Source organism: Rana temporaria, chromosome 4 (genome assembly GCF_905171775.1).
Source record: "Rana temporaria chromosome 4, aRanTem1.1, whole genome shotgun sequence".
NCBI lineage: Eukaryota > Metazoa > Chordata > Amphibia > Anura > Ranidae > Rana > Rana temporaria.
The window spans coordinates 65,706,869-65,725,400 of NC_053492.1; the positions used below are offsets into that span (position 1 = coordinate 65,706,869).

General features: G+C 48.6%; 1 protein-coding gene across 4 annotated transcripts in view; it reads left to right on the forward strand.

Annotated features, from left to right (window-relative positions):
- The first annotated feature begins 333 nt into the window (after positions 1 to 333).
- Positions 334 to 18,532, forward strand: part of LOC120936283 (WD repeat and coiled coil containing) — a 42,184-nt gene continuing 23,985 nt past the window's right edge. The window contains exons 1-3 of one of the 4 annotated variants that reach the window (XM_040348518.1): positions 335 to 498; positions 12,396 to 12,456; positions 15,312 to 17,223. In XM_040348518.1, coding sequence (XP_040204452.1) covers positions 15,328 to 17,223 — 1,896 coding nt within the window. In that variant the 5' untranslated portion in view covers positions 335 to 498; positions 12,396 to 12,456; positions 15,312 to 15,327. The other 3 variants (XM_040348516.1, XM_040348517.1, XM_040348519.1) reach the window with 3 other exon arrangements.

Below are 18,532 nucleotides of genomic sequence, written 5' to 3' on the forward strand. Positions count from 1 at the left end.
AAGCTTTTAACCCTTGCTGCACCCAGGATTTGGCTTTCAGGCACTATTTCTCAACCAGGGTTCTGTGGACTTATTGCAATTCCAATTTATAATTATTTTATTTATTTTCACACGGTACTAATTTCAATCATAATAGGTATCTCATTACTTCTGCACTGTAATGGCATTGCTTCATATTATAACATATAATAATGGAAACAATATTAATAAACAAATACTACAGCAGATAAAAAACATAGGCTATCATAAAATGGTAACATTTATTATAAAATAGCACCCCAAGCACTCTTTTGCGATACTGTTCACTTGTTCACTGTGCGCTCTTGTCATTAAAGCTGATTGAACACAGCCCCTGTTGCTAAGAGGCAGACAGAAGGACGCTGCTTGTACGGAAAATGTGTGGGCGAGGAAATGGGCAGCCAATCGGATGCAGTGTGCGGCCAGTGACGTCGGCGCCCGGGAAGGAATTGTACGGACGGCGGAGGTGTACAGTGGTAGGTGAGATGGGGTTATGGTTGGGCCTGTGTGTGGCGGTGGGAGTCCGTGTGACCGTGTGCTGTTTCCGGGAGCTGTAGACGTTTTCAGAGAACAGCGGTCGCGTTCCGTCTTATCAGTGCTGAGAGGGTAGAAGCCTGGCTATACATTCACAGTCCCATCTATAACTATTGACGCTTATTGATGGCATAGCACTCTGTTATAGTATATAGCCTAGCAGTGTCATATATATAATCTGCTAGGCTATATACTATAACAGAGTGCTATGACACATCAATAAGCGTCTAATTGATTATATATATATATATATATATATATATATATATATATATATTACACACAGGTGTTACTGTATATAGGCTAGTATTATGATTTTATATATACAGTATAAAGGTTAGTAGTATAATATGACTGGGGACGCTGGAGAGGGTCGGAGACTGGGGACGCTGGAGAGGGTCGGAGACTGGGGACGCTGGAGAGGGTCGGAGACTGGGGACGTGGCACGGGAGAGGGCCAGAGACTGGGGACGCGGCACGGGAGAGGGCCAGAGACTGGGGACGCGGCACGGGAGAGGGCCAGAGACTGGGGACGCGGCACGGGAGAGGGCCAGAGACTGGGGACGCGGCACGGGAGAGGGCCAGAGACTGGGGACGCGGCACGGGAGAGGGCCAGAGACTGGGGACGCGGCACGGGAGAGGGCCAGAGACTGGGGACGCGGCACGGGAGAGGGCCAGAGACTGGGGACACAGCACGCGGGAGAAGGTCAGAGACTGGGGATGTGGCACAGGAGCGTGGATGTGACTCTTGTATTATGTCTGCAGTCTCTCACTTTATCTTACATTGTAGCCACAGTCTCTGACCGGGGACGTGGCTCGGGAGGCAGTCCGAGACTGGGGACAGGTGCGGGAGAGCGTCAGCACTGTTATAGTATATAGCCTAGCATGATCATCTATATTATAAATATTTTTCTATATAGGCAGGTGTTACTCTAAGTAGGCTAGTATTATGATTTTATATATACTGTATAAAGGTTAGTAGTATAATATGACTCGGGAGGTGGCACAGGAGAGAGCGCAGGAGGCGGCCAGAGAGCGGGGACATGGAGGCGGCCAGAGAGCGGGGACATGGAGGCGGCCAGAGAGCGGTGACGCTGGGCGGGAGAGGGTCAGAGACTGGGGACACTGGAGAGGGTCAGAGACTGGGACGTGGCACGGGAGAGGGTCAGAGACTGGGGACGCGGGAGAGGGTCAGAGACTGGGGACGCAGCACGGGAGAGGGTCAGAGACTGGGGACGCTGGGCGGGAGAGGGTCGGAGACTGGGGACGCGGGAGAGGGTCAGAGACTGGGGACGCGGGAGAGGGTCAGAGACTGGGGACGCTGGGCAGGAGAGGGTCGGAAACTCTGGAGAGGGTCAGAGACTGGGGACGCTGGAGAGGGTCAGAGACTGGGGACGCTGTGCGGGAGAGGGCCAGAGACTGGGACGTGGCACGGGAGAGGGCCAGAGACTGGGGACGCGGCACGGGAGAGGGTCAGAGACTGGGGACGCGGCACGGGAGAGGGTCAGAGACTGGGGACGCGGCACGGGAGAGGGTCAGAGACTGGGGACGCGGCACGGGAGAGGGTCAGAGACTGGGGACGCGGCACGGGAGAGGGTCAGAGACTGGGGACGCGGCACGGGAGAGGGTCAGAGACTGGGGACGCGGCACGGGAGAGGGTCAGAGACTGGGGACCCGGCACGGGAGAGGGTCAGAGACTGGGGACCCGGCACGGGAGAGGGTCAGAGACTGGGGACACAGCACGCGGGAGAAGGTCAGAGACTGGTGATGTGGCACAGGAGCGTGGATGTGACTCTTGTATTATGTCTGCAGTCTCTCACTTTATCTTGCATTGTCGCCACAGTCTCTGACCGGGGACGTGGCTCGGGAGGCAGTCCGAGACTGGGGACAGGTGCGGGAGAGGGTCAGCACTGTTATAGTATATAGCCTAGCATGATCATCTATATTATAAATATTTTTCTATATAGGCAGGTGTTACTCTAAGTAGGGTGTTACTCTAAGTAGGCTAGTATTATGGTTTTATATATACTGTATAAAGGTTAGTAGTATAACATGACTGGGGAGGTGGCACAGGAGAGAGCGCAGGAGGCGGCCAGAGAGCGGGGACATGGAGGCGGCCAGAGAGCGGGGACATGGAGGCGGCCAGAGAGCGGTGACGCTGGGCGGGAGAGGGTCAGAGACTGGGGACACTGGAGAGGGTCAGAGACTGGGACGTGGCACGGGAGAGGGTCAGAGACTGGGGACGCGGGAGAGGGTCAGAGACTGGGGACGCGGGAGAGGGTCAGAGACTGGGGACGCGGGAGAGGGTCAGAGACTGGGGACGCTGGGCAGGAGAGGGTCGGAGACTCTGGAGAGGGTCAGAGACTGGGGACGCTGGAGAGGGCCAGAGACTGGGGACGCTGTGCGGGAGAGGGCCAGAGACTGGGGACGCAGCACTGGAGAGGGTCAGAGACTGGGGACGCAACACGGGAGAGGGTCAGAGACTGGGGACCCGGCACGGGAGAGGGTCAGAGACTGGGGACCCGGCACGGGAGAGGGTCAGAGACTGGGGACCCGGCACGGGAGAGGGTCAGAGACTGGGGACACTAAAGAGGGTCAGAAACTGGGGACACAGCACGCGGGAGAAGGTCAGAGACTGGTGATGTGGCACAGGAGCGTGGATGTGACTCTTGTATTATGTCTGCAGTCTCTCACTTTATCTTGCATTGTCGCCACAGTCTCTGACCGGGGACGTGGCTCGGGAGGCAGTCCGAGACTGGGGACAGGTGCGGGAGAGGGTCAGCACTGTTATAGTATATAGCCTAGCATGATCATCTATATTATAAATATTTTTCTATATAGGCAGGTGTTACTCTAAGTAGGGTGTTACTCTAAGTAGGCTAGTATTATGGTTTTATATATACTGTATAAAGGTTAGTAGTATAACATGACTGGGGAGGTGGCACAGGAGAGAGCGCAGGAGGCGGCCAGAGAGCGGGGACATGGAGGCGGCCAGAGAGCGGTGACGCTGGGCGGGAGAGGGTCAGAGACTGGGGACACTGGAGAGGGTCAGAGACTGGGACGTGGCACGGGAGAGGGTCAGAGACTGGGGACGCGGGAGAGGGTCAGAGACTGGGGACGCAGCACGGGAGAGGGTCAGAGACTGGGGACGCTGGGCGGGAGAGGGTCGGAGACTGGGGACGCTGGGCGGGAGAGGGTCGGAGACTGGGGACGCGGGAGAGGGTCAGAGACTGGGGACGCGGGAGAGGGTCAGAGACTGGGGACGCGGGAGAGGTCAGAGACTGGGGACGCGGGAGAGGGTCAGAGACTGGGGACGCTGGGCAGGAGAGGGTCGGAAACTCTGGAGAGGGTCAGAGACTGGGGACGCTGGAGAGGGTCAGAGACTGGGGACGCTGTGCGGGAGAGGGCCAGAGACTGGGACGTGGCACGGGAGAGGGCCAGAGACTGGGGACACTGGAGAGGGTCAGAGACTGGGACGTGGCACGGGAGAGGGTCAGAGACTGGGGACGCGGGAGAGGGTCAGAGACTGGGGACGCAGCACGGGAGAGGGTCAGAGACTGGGGACGCTGGGCGGGAGAGGGTCGGAGACTGGGGACGCGGGAGAGGGTCAGAGACTGGGGACGCGGGAGAGGGTCAGAGACTGGGGACGCGGGAGAGGGTCAGAGACTGGGGACGCTGGGCAGGAGAGGGTCGGAAACTCTGGAGAGGGTCAGAGACTGGGGACGCTGGAGAGGGTCAGAGACTGGGGACGCTGTGCGGGAGAGGTCCAGAGACTGGGACGTGGCACGGGAGAGGGCCAGAGACTGGGGACGCGGCACGGGAGAGGGTCAGAGACTGGGGACGCGGCACGGGAGAGGGTCAGAGACTGGGGACGCGGCACGGGAGAGGGTCAGAGACTGGGGACGCAGCACTGGAGAGGGTCAGAGACTGGGGACGCGGCACGGGAGAGGGTCAGAGACTGGGGACGCAGCACTGGAGAGGGTCAGAGACTGGGGACGCAACACGGGAGAGGGTCAGAGACTGGGGACGCGGCACGGGAGAGGGTCAGAGACTGGGGACCCGGCACGGGAGAGGGTCAGAGACTGGGGACACTAAAGAGGGTCAGAGACTGGGGACACAGCACGCGGGAGAAGGTCAGAGACTGGTGATGTGGCACAGGAGCGTGGATGTGACTCTTGTATTATGTCTGCAGTCTCTCACTTTATCTTGCATTGTCGCCACAGTCTCTGACCGGGGACGTGGCTCGGGAGGCAGTCCGAGACTGGGGACAGGTGCGGGAGAGGGTCAGCACTGTTATAGTATATAGCCTAGCATGATCATCTATATTATAAATATTTTTCTATATAGGCAGGTGTTACTCTAAGTAGGCTAGTATTATGGTTTTATATATACTGTATAAAGGTTAGTAGTATAACATGACTGGGGAGGCGGCCAGAGAGCGGGGACATGGAGGCGGCCAGAGAGCGGGGACATGGAGGCGGCCAGAGAGCGGGGACATGGAGGCGGCCAGAGAGCGGGGACATGGAGGCGGCCAGAGAGCGGGGACATGGAGGCGGCCAGAGAGCGGGGACATGGAGGCGGCCAGAGAGCGGGGACATGGAGGCGGCCAGAGAGCGGGGACATGGAGGCGGAGGCGGCCAGAGAGCGGGGACATGACTTGTATTACATCTGCAGTCTCTGACCATATCTTGCATTGTAGCCACAGTCTTTGACTGAGACTGCAGACATGGCACAAGAGATGGTCAGAGACTGCAGAGGGAGGCACAAGTGATGTCGCCTTTCTGGAGGGGGGCAGCTGTGACCCCAGGGTTACATCACTTGTGGCTAAAAAGAAACATAAGTTATTGTTTATGATAAACCTTTCTGGGCCATGTTTAAAGATGGGCATCTAGAGCAGAGTTTTTTATTTTTTTGGGAGGGGGGTGGAGGGAGGTCTTTTTTAACATGTTAAAGATATGAGATTTTAGCGATTGGATGTAAATTTACTTTAATCGCTTGCCAACCATGTAACTTAGTTATACAGCGGCAGAGTGGATCTCCTGCACCGGATCACTTCCGGGTAGGGGGCACGTGCGCTGATGGCACTGCGTTGCTATTGTTAGACACAGCACAAGCTGATTAGCGGGTGCCAGCCAATAGATGTCCGCTGGCCCCCGCTGATCATCGTAGATAGACACAGAACAGAGCTCTGTCTATGTAAACAAGGCAGAGCTCTGATCTGACAGGGGGGATGTGATGGGTTTTCCTGCATCACATCCCTTAAAAAAAAAAGACGGTTCGTATCTTGGCCAGTTCAGCAGGAATTGGTCGAGAATCATACCATGTATGGGCAGGCTGGCAGAATCCAACCAACCTGTTGGATTCTTCATGTGATTATTATAGCCGCTAGCAGTAATCACTGTGTTCTTCCAGCGAAGAAAAACACAGTGATTCCTTGGGCGGGATTCCCCCATTAACACTTTCCTACAAGTTATGTAAAAAAAAAAAGCCACCGTACCTCTGCACAGGCTATACTTTACTAAAACGCTGCTAACAGACTTCTCCACTGTACCAACCACTCGGTGTCCACCCACCCCCTTTACTATCCCTTCACTGGCTTCTGCTCATCCCAACAAGTAAAATTTAAAATGCTCTCCACATACAAAGCTGCCAACAGTTCTGCTCTTAGCTACATCACCAACCTTATCTCAAAATATCACTCAAACTGTTTTCTTCGCTGCTCCCAAGACCTCCTGCTCTCTAGCTACCATGTCACCTTCTCCACTTCTCACCTCCAGAACTCATCCTGAGCCTCTCCTTTCCTCTGGAACTACCTACCCCAATCTCTCAGAATATCTCCTACTCTGTGCACCTTTTAGTCAATCCCTGTAAAATCATCTTTCAGGGAAACCCAGCCCACCTTTACCTATAAACTACATTTTTACTTCGCGTCATATGATGTCAGGCACTTGAAGTAGCGATATCTTAATGATACCTGGCATTATCTAGATATTCTTCTTCTTTTCAGCCAGTGAGTGCCTGCACCGTAACAACAATTATAGCATCCTTTTTTCCCCCCTGTTTCCCAGTGTTTCTCCAGTCTCGCCTGTGCGATCGGCGAACCAGAGAAGAATACCGCTGGTGGAGGAAGTTCACCATAGAGCTGGCTGAGGACCAGATGGTCCCCGGTCATCTCTATGACTCTCAGAGGCCGGACGTGATATTATGATTTCACGTCTGACCAACGCAGTTGTAAACAGTATTCAGGTGAGAAGCCAAGATCGTTTTTTGGTCTTAGGCTTTCCAGCCTAGAGGAGAGGTGTGGGGTCCTATAGACCCCACATCTCTCCATAAAGAGGACCTGTCATGCCCTATTCCTATTACAAGGGATGTTTACATTCCTTGTAATAGGAATAAAAGTGATCAAAAAGTAAAAAAATTCAAGGGAAAGTGTAAAAAAAAAAAAAAAAAAAAATGTAAATAAAATAAACAATACTTTTTTTTTTTTTTTTTTTTTAAGCACACTGTCCCTGTGTGCTTGCTCACAGAAGCACCCGCACATGTAGGTCGCGCCCGCATATGTAAACGACATTCAAACCACACATATTGCCGCGAACGCTAGAATGAGAGAAATATTTCTAGCACTAGACCTCCTCTGTAACTCTAAACTTGTAACCTGTAAAAAATGTTAAAGCGTAGCCTATGGAGATTTTTAATCACCAAAGTTTGGCACAATTTCTTTAGTGTGCGTAATTTTAAAGCGCTACATGTTGGGTATCTATTTACTAGGCGTAGCATCATCTTTCACATTTTACAAAAAAAATCGGTCTAACATAAGTGTTTTGGATAGGGATGCACCGAAATGGAAATTTCAGAACCGAAACGAAACCGAAATGAAAAAAAAATTCAAACCGAAACCGAAAATTACTTTTCTTTTTTTCCCCTATTTCAATTTTTTTTTCAATAATTGGATGTATTACACGAGACATTTTAATTAGCTTCATTGATTTAAAAGAACCAGAATTGAAAAGCTCCAATTCAATATAATAAAATCCAAACTTTTATTTAAAAAATTAGACACAAATAGTATATAATTGGTTACAGTGGCTGCGTTTGATGGGCACAGTGGCGACGTGTGATGGTAGAGTGGCGACATGTGATGGCACAATGGCTGCGTTTGATGGGCACAGTGGCGACGTGTGTTGGCACAGTGGCTGCGTTTGATGGGCACAGTGGCAAAGTGTGTTGGCACAGTGGCTGCGTTTGATGGGCACAGTGGCTGCGTTTGATGGGCACAGTGGCTGCGTTTGATGGGCACAGTGGCGACGTGTGATGGCACAGTGGCGACGTGTGATGGCACAGTGATGCTGCAATTAATGTTTTTTTTGGTAGTCAGAGAAGACAAGCATGGCTCAATAACACACAAACGTTTTTTAAAAAAAACGTTTGTGTGTTATTGAGCCATGCTTGCCTTCTCTGACTACCAAAAAAAACATTAATTACAGCCTCACTGTGCCTCTGTGAATAAATAGCAGATACTTTTTTTTTTTATCTGCCATTTTTTCATTAGGGAAGTGCTGGTCAGTCTCAGTTAGTTAACCCCCCTCCCCCTGCTAGTGCTTACTTTTTTTTATCAGGTTACGCTGCTAGGTTCCTCCTAGGCAGGCAGTGTGGTTATTCTGACTCTGACTGTCACAGGCTCCGACACAGCTCCTGGCCTGCCCAGCGCTCCGAGTCCTCCCTCACCTCCGGCCGTGACGTCACGCCGCTCACGCCGCTGGACTAGACCAAAAGACTCTCCCATAGGGGGGAGTCCAAATACCAGGAAATGGAGCTAGGAGGAATCCGGTGGAGCACGATCGGCAGTCGGCACGCAATTTGTACAGTGCCGCTGCCCACGCTATGTACATGTCTGGCGGTCTGTGTATGTATTAGAACTGTGCCCCCTTGTAAACGAAATGGTCCCGCCCACAGTGTTCATTATCGGCAATTCTAATGTGTTTCGGCAGGGACCCAAAAATGCTGTTTTCGGCCGATATGTATCGGCCACCGATATATCGGTGCATCCCTAGTTTTGGATTTTTTTTTATCCCCGAAAAATTGTTGTGCAAATACAGTGTGACATAAAAAGTGGCAACAACTGCAATTTTTTTGTTCTCTGCTAAAAAAAAATATATATGTTAGGGGGTCCTGAGTAATTTTATAGCAAATAAATGATTATTTCTACATGTAGGAGAAAAGTGTCAGAATTAGCCTGGGAGGCAAGTGGTTAGAGGTGGTTCTAAAGGCTGGAGTTTTTTTTTTTTTTTTTTCCCCCCCCCCCCCTTATCCTTACCTGACCCCCCCTCCAATCCAGCAAAATTCACAATAGCCCCAAATGTCTCGGGACTCTCCCTTCTTATTGGCTCCCACTGCTGTCAATCACAGACAGTGAGCCTGTGAGGAGAGAGCAGAGGATGGCCAAACCAGGGGCTTGGGAGCGAACATGCAGAGGTGCCCCCGGGGCCAGCGGCTTTCTCATTTCTTCCCTTTGGGAATAATCTCTCCAACGGTTGTCTCCTTCTCCCCAATCTTTTTGCTGATGGTCTTGTAGCCCATTCCGGCCTTGTGCAGGTCACTGTGGTCCTTTGACAGCTCTGGTTTTTCCCATGATGGTGAGGTTTGAATGGAAGAAAGAGATTCTGTGGCAGGTGTCCTTTTACACACAACGAGTTGTTAGGAGCACCTTCTTAAACTGACAGGACTAATCTGTGTACCACATGAGCACATACCGTACCCAGTCTGTGGGAGCCAGAATTATTGTTGGTAGGGGATTAAATACTTTTTTTACTCGCTGAACTTCACCTCCAATTTATAACATTTGTATCATGTTTTTTTCTGGATTTTTGATTGACGTTCTATCTCTGTCAATTAAATATACCTATGATAACAATTGTAGACCGTTCATTTCTTTGCACGTAGGCAAACTTACAAAATCTGCAGGGGATCAAATGATTATTTTCTCCGCTGTACGGCTTGCAGGGCTTGTAAATGAACTAAGAGGCTGCTGCTCATCGGCCCCCTTGCAGTCCCTTCAAAACTAAAAGCTGTCAGCCACAATGGCTGATGGTAGTTGTAGTTTGTGCTAGGGTTGTCCCGATACTAGTGACGGTACTGATACCGAGCATTACTTGTACTCGGGCAAATGCTCTGATGCCTCACCCGATACCTGTACAGTCAGGGTGATCAGTGCGGTGGGGGAAGTTACAAGCACCGATCACTGCTGTATAGATTTAAAAGTCTGACAGACGTTTCTCCGCTTCTCTCTCTAACCTACCCCCCCACCGCGCGCAGCTTTGTTCTCTCCATTCATTCTCAGCGCTGCTGAGAAAGGGACTGGGGAATCTGTGTCCCTTTCCCTGTCTCAAAGAGATGTCAGGGGTCTGTTAAGACCTCTGATATCTCACCAAAGCCCCCCCTCCCCCAACAGGGCTGATAAAAAAAAATAAAAGAAAAAATAATAAAAGAAAAAACACACTGACACTATTCACCCCCCCTTTAAAAAAAAAAAAAAAACTACCGTATTTATCGGCGTATACCGTGCACTTTTTTGCCCTGAAAACTCGCGCCGAGTTTGAATACTGCGCCAGCATATACCGAGCGCAGTACACTCGTGTATCGTCGGGCAGTCTCGGCTCCTCTCGCGCTGAAGTCCTGGACGTACAGGACGTCAGCGCGAGAGTGGCCGAGCCTGCCCGAGTGTACTGCGCTCGGTATATGCCGGCGCAGTATTCAAACTTGGCGCGGGAAACGAGCGGGGAGGACGCCGCACCCGACGAAGAGGACACCCGAAGCCGCAGACGGACGCCGGACCCGACGAGGCCGCCAATGGACGCCGCGCAAGACACCAAACTGTAAGTACAAAAATCTTTTTTCCACAGGAATTTCGGGGCAACTTTAGGGGTGCGCGCTATACCCCAATAAATACGGTAATTGTAAAAAATAAAAAAAACTAGTTGTAAAAAAATAAACAAATTGTAAAAATAAAAAAAAACAACTGACACATGTGCCACTGTCACGTGAGATTAAAAAAAAGTATCGGTAATCGGTATTGACAAGTACTTGAAAAAAGTATCGGTACTTGTATTCGGTCTTAAAAAAAGTGGTATCGGGACAGCCCTAGTTTGTGCATTTACAGGAAGCTGTGAATGATTGACACAGTCATGTGAGCAGAGCCCCACGCAGCCGTGTTAGTTTTAATCAGGGACAGCGGGCGCGGGGAGAAGATCCCCCTGCTCACTGAGAGAAGGAAAGGCTGCAGCTACTGGAACAAGTTACCTTATCCACCATAAATATGGGTGGAGCATGTATTCTGTTCCAAAAGGTGAATATATCCTTTTATACTAGTGGTTCTCAACCTTTTTAGTGCCGTGACCCCTTGATAAAATTTCCTAAGTTGTGGAGACCCCCTAACAGTAAAGTTATTTTCATAGCGTGGGTTGTCAGTACCCAAGGCAAGACAAGTAATTTGCGCCCCCTTCCCCATGGACATTTAGCGCTTCCTGAGTCCCTTACACTCGTACAGTGTTAAAACCCCTTATGGTACATTTTAGGATGTAAAACTCTTTCTCTTTGTTTTCCTTTCTTTCCCTTTTATATCTCCCTATCCTAAATTTATTTTTTCCCGTTCCTCTCTGGCCATCTTTCTCTGATTCTTTCTCTCCCTTTTTTCTTTTATCCTCCCCCCTCTTTTCCTCTCCCTTCCACGTATTCTCTATTTTTATTCCTTCTCTTACTCCGTGGTGGGGGCAATTGGATGAGTGGCAGTGCTGGTGGGGATTTGGGATGAGTGGCAGGCAGTGTTGGGGGGGGGGGGGTCTGGGTGGCAGTGCTGGTGGGGATTGGGGATGAGTGGCAGTGCTGGTGGGGATTGGGGATGAGTGGCAGTGCTGGACGGAGTTCTGATCGGCCAACTTGGGTGCTCTTGATCAAGGTCATCTGCTGATCTGAGAACTGTAGTGGGGAGTTTTAATGGCAACTATAATCACCGGTAGTGTTACTCACTGTGTCTCCGACTTTGTGGTGTCTCGCAGCAGTGACACCTATGCCAAAATAAGGAGATGGGGTCTCCTCCAGCCCCTCCCACTTCACATTCCTCACCAGTCAGCGGACCTCTAGTCTCTGCCCCCCCCCCCCCCCCCCCCAGCCATGCCAGGAACTGAATGGATGGCTGTGAAGAGGCTGAGTGGGTGACCGCGGGCCTCAGGAACAGCCCAGCTGGGTGGCCACCGGCTCCAGGGACAGCCCTGCTGGGAGAGCGGTGCAAGATTCAGGAACAGCCCAGGATTCGGTGACCCCCGGCAAATCGTCATTCGACCCCCAGGTTGAGAACCACTGCTTTTATACCCTCCCCTCACAGTTGCTACCTTTTTCATACCATTCTCCCTTCCCTTTTTAGATTGGAAGCTCTCACAAGCAGGACCTCCTAACCCTCTTGTCTTGAACTGTATTGTAACTGAATCCTATTGTAAAGGGCTTGGCAAACGATTGGTACTACAAAAACCCTGTATTATAATAATTTGTTGCCACTAATCGTTGCAAGAATATACGTTTTCTTATTTTATGTTTTTTTTGTCATGAATTGTACAGTGTATGTATGTGTGTATATGTATGTGTGTGTGTGTGTGTATATATGTGTGTGTATATATATATATATAATATATATATATATATATATATATACTGTGGTGTTCACATCCCCTCCCTTTCATGATAGGAAAATCCCCAGATGGCTTAATAGGCTTAGTGCATCCTCCTTGTGAAGTGATGCTAATGCAGAAGGACTTATCTCCCACCATGATAACAGGCCTGCCTCTCTCTCTACAGGTGGCAACGTGCACAGAGGAGGGTTTACCTGAAGGTATCATCAGTCTGCGCCCTGTAATAGGCAAGTTAATTCTTTCATTTCCATTTCTGTCATTTTCCTTTGCTGGGCTAGTTCACCAACATCTTTATAGCCAGGGGAGATGCTACACGGGGTACTAGGCTAGTGTTGCTTTTAGTTGGCTACGTTGCATCCTCTCATTACTGTGTGACATGATGTGCTGCTTTATAACTTTTACTTTCAGGCCCCTTCGCCTGCATTCTGACTTTCTTTTTAGAAGCTGTTGTATTGAAGATGTTTTAAAGTGATGCCCCATATTTTGTTTAGAGGAATACATGAAAAAAAAAATAAAAAAACGGTCCAATTCCAGGTTAACTATATTTGTTGCAAGGATTTAAAACATTATCATAGACAATTACCACTTTCTGTCCTTGAAAAATTGATGTAAGGGCTTGCCAGCACTCTCATCAAATTGACTTAGTTTTAGTGTTTTTAATTATTGGCTTGGTTCAGCTTTTTTGAATATAAATTGACTATGCAGTAAATGAGCCCAGTAGATAAAAACACACTATGCAGCTTAGAATAATTTTTGTTTAGTATAATTCCATACCTGAGTGGCACCCTCCAAAGCCTGGCCAAAAAACTCCCATTGTAGGCGATCAGCCTCATCCTGCTTAGCAGCTAGGGGGAGCTATACTTTGAGGCTTGCTCCCAATATCACAGCAGCGAGAACCCTTCCTTAACCACTTCCATACCAGGCACTTACGCACCTTCCTGCCCAAGCCAATTTTCAGCTTTCAGCACTGTCGCAAATTGAATGACAATTGCGCGGTCATGCTAAACTGTACCCAAATTAAATTATCATTTTGTTCCCACAAATAGCTTTCTTTTGGTGGTATTTGATCACCTCTGCGATTTTTATTTTTTGCGCAACTAAAAAAAGACCGACATTTTTTTAAAAAATTAAGTTTTTATTTTTTTTCTGTTCATTTTTTTTTTTTTGTAAATAAGTACGTTTTCTTCTTCAATTTTGGGCACTGATGAGGCGGCGCTGGTATGCGGCACTGATGGGCACTAATGGGTGGCATAGGTGGGCACTGGGCATAGATGGGCACTAAGAGGTGGCACTGATGGACACTGGGTGGCACTGATGGACACTGAGGGGTGGCACTGATGGTGTTGCTGGGCATTATTTCAGCCAGTGCCCATGTTGCCAGTCAGTGCCCATTTGATTGGCATCGATTGTGTTAATTTTTTTTTTTTATTGGTGTTTTTTTTTTTTTTGCTCTATTGAGCACCGGGGTCCAGTGTTGGCATCCGAGGGGGGATGCGCTGATAAACAATCAGCGCGAACCCCCCTGTCAGGAGAGCCGCCGAACGGCTCTCCTCTACTCGCATCTGTCAGATGCGAGTAATGAAGAGCCGATCAACGGCTCTTCCTGTTTACATCGTGATCAGCCGTGATTGGACACGGCTGATCACGTGGTAAAGAGCCTCCGCCGGAGGCTCTTTATCGAGATCGGAGATGCGGAGTGTCATACTGACACCCCGCATCACCACCGATCGCTGCACTGCGCGCCCCCATGAAATCATGCAGGACGTCAATAGACGTCAGTCAGGATTTCACAACCACTTCCTGGACGTCAATTTACTATTGACCGGGCAGGAAGTGGTTAAAGCAGATCTTCACTGCATCAGAGCACAATAAAGCAAAAACACTATTTGATGAATTTTTTATATTCAAAGCAAACTTCCCCATCCATCTACATCTCTATGCTTTTATTTTTTTTTGAGAAATCACTTAGAAAAACAACAACCTAACATTTCTGGCCATGGCTATCTTGAGTGAGGGCAAAAGCGTCCAGGTGTCTGCTCCTAGTTTTAGTGCCCCGTGTCTATATTCTATAATAAATATGCTTATCTGTAATGATAACACAGCTGATCCCTGTGATCATGCGACTCCTCAGTACTCTCCTCCACGGCTGATGTCATTGGCAGTGCTTGGCCCTGCCCACTGGAAATGTCAGTCGGGCAGAGGAGAGAGGAGGCACCTGAGTGCAGGAAGACGCTGTGTTATCGGTACAGATAAGCATATTAATTGTATAACACAGGCACGGGGGAACTTATTGTTATAATACAGAGGGGGTGGGAGCATTTTATAGAAGTGGCTTTACAATCACTCTTTAAGGTTACTTATGAGCAGTGTGCATTATCAGGATGGGTCCAGGCAGCTTGCAGTGCTCGTGGGGTCATCTCGCCTCTGACTTTTAGATGTTGTCTGGTGCAGCTCTGCATAGAAACCAGTCGGCTTCCAGGTTTTATTGTCAAAGCTTAAAGTGGAGCTCCACCAAGAAAAAAAAAAAATCAAAAATACTGTAAAAAAAAAATATATATTATTTTTTTATACATACCTAAGGTGCCTGTTGCTAGGCAGATCGTCCTAATCTGCCACTTCCTGATCCGTGGTCCATCTTCTTTCTTCTCCTACTCGGCTACCTCCTGTGGAATGGGGGAGCGGTGTCTCAGGAGACATCACCCATTCAACTCGCGCATGTGCAGTAGGGAAGGCTTCACTTCCTGATTTCTCACCAAGGATGGCGGCGGGGCAGCCGAGACCCGAGCATTTACTCGGCTTCGGCTGCTGTCATCGCGGGCACCCTGGACAGGTAAGTCTCCTTATTAAATTATTATTTCCTTATTTTTTTTAAACCGGACCTCCGCTTTAACTGAACAAGCTGAAGTTTAGAATCTGATTGACTACAATGCACAGCTGCACTAGATTGTTGCACTCTTCACTTTTAGTAAATTAACCCTTTTGTTTAGAGTAATCCATTAAAGACATGCTGGCTAAACAGTTTGTTTAAAACTCTATAATGTATATTCGTCCATTGATATTTTCATTTTGTTTACATCCACAGATGTCCTGTGTAAAGTATGGAGTTAGGAAAGGGTAAGCTTCTGAGAAGTGGCCTCAATGCATTGTACCAAGCCATCCACCCAGTACATGGCTTGGCTTGGACAGATGGCAAGCAAGTCATCCTAACAGCCTTACATCTACAAAATGAGGACCCAAAGTTTGGAAGTTCTGTTGTCATTGGCCAGTTTGAGCATGTGCATGGCCTGTACTGGGGTCCAGCTCACACGACTGACATTCCAGCTCTGTTGGCCGTCCAGCACAAGAAACACGTCACTGTTTGGCAGCTGTATTATAACAATGCGGAAAAGAACAAGCTGGTGGTTTCCCAGACCTGTGAAGTCGGGGATCCCCTCCCTGTGCTTCCACAAGGCTGCATATGGCATCCAAGCAAAGACATTTTGGTTATATTAACCAAGAGAGATGTCTCGGTCTTATATTCTGTGCGCACTGACAATACAAGTGTTAAAGCCGACATCAAAAGCACCGGAGTTGTGCACTGTGCATGCTGGACTAAAGATGGAAGCCGTTTAGTTGTTGCCGTTAGCAGCGCTCTTCATTCCTACATATGGGACAGCAAACACAAATTGCTTAACCCTTGTACTTTTTGCCCCATCTTTGATGTTGGTGGGTACATTTGTGCTATCGAATCAACTGTCGATTCCCAGGTTGCAGTAGCCACAGAGCTTCCTCTAGATAGGATATGTGCGTTAAATGCTGGTATTGCATTTGATGTACCAGCTGCTGCTGAAATTTCCTTTTCTGCTCAGCCTGGCCTTCTGCTCATGGATGAAGAGTTTTCTCTAGATGTTGGACGAAAGTCAACAGACTCTGGGACCTCTCTGTCCTTGGATTCCCCAGTCACTTCTCCAGGAACTGTTGATCTAACTCATATCTTGGTCAACCATTCGAAATCTGAACTGAGTCCACTTCTTAACCTCAAACACAAGGACTACCTAACGGGCAGTGGACAGGACTCCTCTCACCTTATCCTTGTGAACTTTGAGAAGAAAGTGACTTCCACACGGAAAGTAAGCATCCCAGGAATTCTGGTTCCAGACATCTTGGCCTTTGATCCTGGAGCTCATATCGTAGCGGTTGCCTCCAACACATGTAGCCATGTCCTTGTGTATTCATTAACTTCAACAAACATGCCTAACATTCAGCAGATTCAGTTGGAGAAGAACGAGCGGCCAAAAGGCTTGTATTTCCTAACGGATAAAATGTTGCTGGTGTTAGTAGGAAGGCAGAAAAGTTGTGACCCGGCTTTTCTGCCCTCTTCAAGTTCTGACAAGTACATCATCCGCTTAATGGTGAAGGAGGTGATGTTTGAAGAAGATTCGTCCACATCATCGGCAGCAGATATAGCCAGTGCACATTCTAGCTTCAACTCTTCTGTACTATTACATGGGAAGAAGAAGTATGGGAATAGCTTTTATAAGGAGGAGCAGCCCCTAGCTTGCCGAGAGCTGTTGATTCCAGGAGGTAGTACTGGGCGCCAAGGCTTTAGTAAGAAACAACTGATAGAGGAGATTCGCAGTTATAATTATGACCAAAGTCCAACTTCAAGTGCTAGTGACTTTGAGGAAAAAAAGAACTCTTTGACCGTGCACAACTTGGACACCGAGCCGAAGAATCGGTCTGTGACCCTGGGCTTGGAAGCGCATCGGAAACCTTCAAGCCGGCCAACTTCACCGAAAATGGAGCGCAGGACAAACCATCATCCACCCAACGCCACCCCACTGTCCGATCAAGACATTTTGTACATGTCCCGTAATCTAGAACGCTTGTGCAGCAATGTTTCCAATCTACAGCAGCGCCTATCGGATCTTACAGAGTTTGCACAGAATGGAAAAAAATCATTTTTCTCATATCCATCATGTAAAGACGCTCCATTTGTCACCATAATATGCCAGGTAATTCTATAATGTGATCACTGTTTAGTTGCTTGAATGTGTGAGTGACTTTTATCTAATGAATGGATTACTTGATGGTGGAAAGTGAGGAAGCGGGATTAAAAGGTCAAAGATTGTAGCTGCTAGACTCCAGTAGGGAAGCACAGAAATCCTAAATAGTGTAAGGCTGCATTCACATCTATGCGACAGCGGCGTACGCGGCGTATTTTGCCGCGAGTGTGTATCTTTTTTTTTTTTTTTTAAGATTCTTCCCATTGCTGTCAATGGGCGAACGCCAATGTCGCCTGAAAAAAAGGGTCCGGGACTTTTTTTCAGGCGACAAGCGTTCGGCGTCTATGAGATGTGAACCATCTCCATAGACAGCAATGGGAATTCTCCCCTCTAGCGGCAGAAGCGTCCAGCGTCGGGCGTTTTGTCGCATAGATGTGAATGGAGCCTAAGGTGTTTTATAGACTCTACAACTGAAAGAGAATAGAAAAGCACACTTCAGTCAGACATACACATTTGGCAACCTTTACATACAGTAGTACATGGTCCAATTTTGGTTTCATTAATTTTATTTTATTAACCACTTAAGGACCGCCTCCTGCCCATTTACGTCGGCTGGGCACATGCACGTACAGGTACGTCCTGTGCTAGTGCCCAGCCGTGGGTCGCGGGCGCGCGACCCGGTCCGAAGCTCCGGGACCCGCGGACCCGATCGCCGCTGGAGTCCCGCGATCGGTCCCCAGAGCTGAAGAACGGGGAGAGCTGTGTGTAAACACAGCTTCCCCGTTCTTCACTGTGGCGGCGTCATCGATCGTGTGATCCCTTTTTATAGGGGGACACAATCGATGACGTCACACCTACAGCCACACCCCCCTACAGTTAGAAACACATATGAGGTCACACATAACCCCATCAGCGCCCCCTAGTGGTTAACTCCCAAACTGCAATTGTAATTTTTACAGTAAACAATGCATTTTAAATGCATTTTTTTGCTGTGAAAATGACAATGGTCCCAAAAATGTGTCAAAATTGTCCGAAGTGTCCGCCATAATGTCGCAGTCACGAAAAAAATCGCTGATCGCCGCTATTAGTAGTAAAAAAAATAAAATAATAAAAATGCAATAAAACTATCCCCTATTTTGTAAACACTATAAATTTTGCGCAAACCAACCGATAAACGCTTATTGCAATTTTTTTTTTTTTTACCAAAAATAGGTAGAAGAATACGTATCGGCCTAAACTGAGGAAAAAAAAAATGTTTTATATATTTTTGGGGGATATTTATTACAGCAAAAAGTAAAAAATATTGAATTTTTTTCAA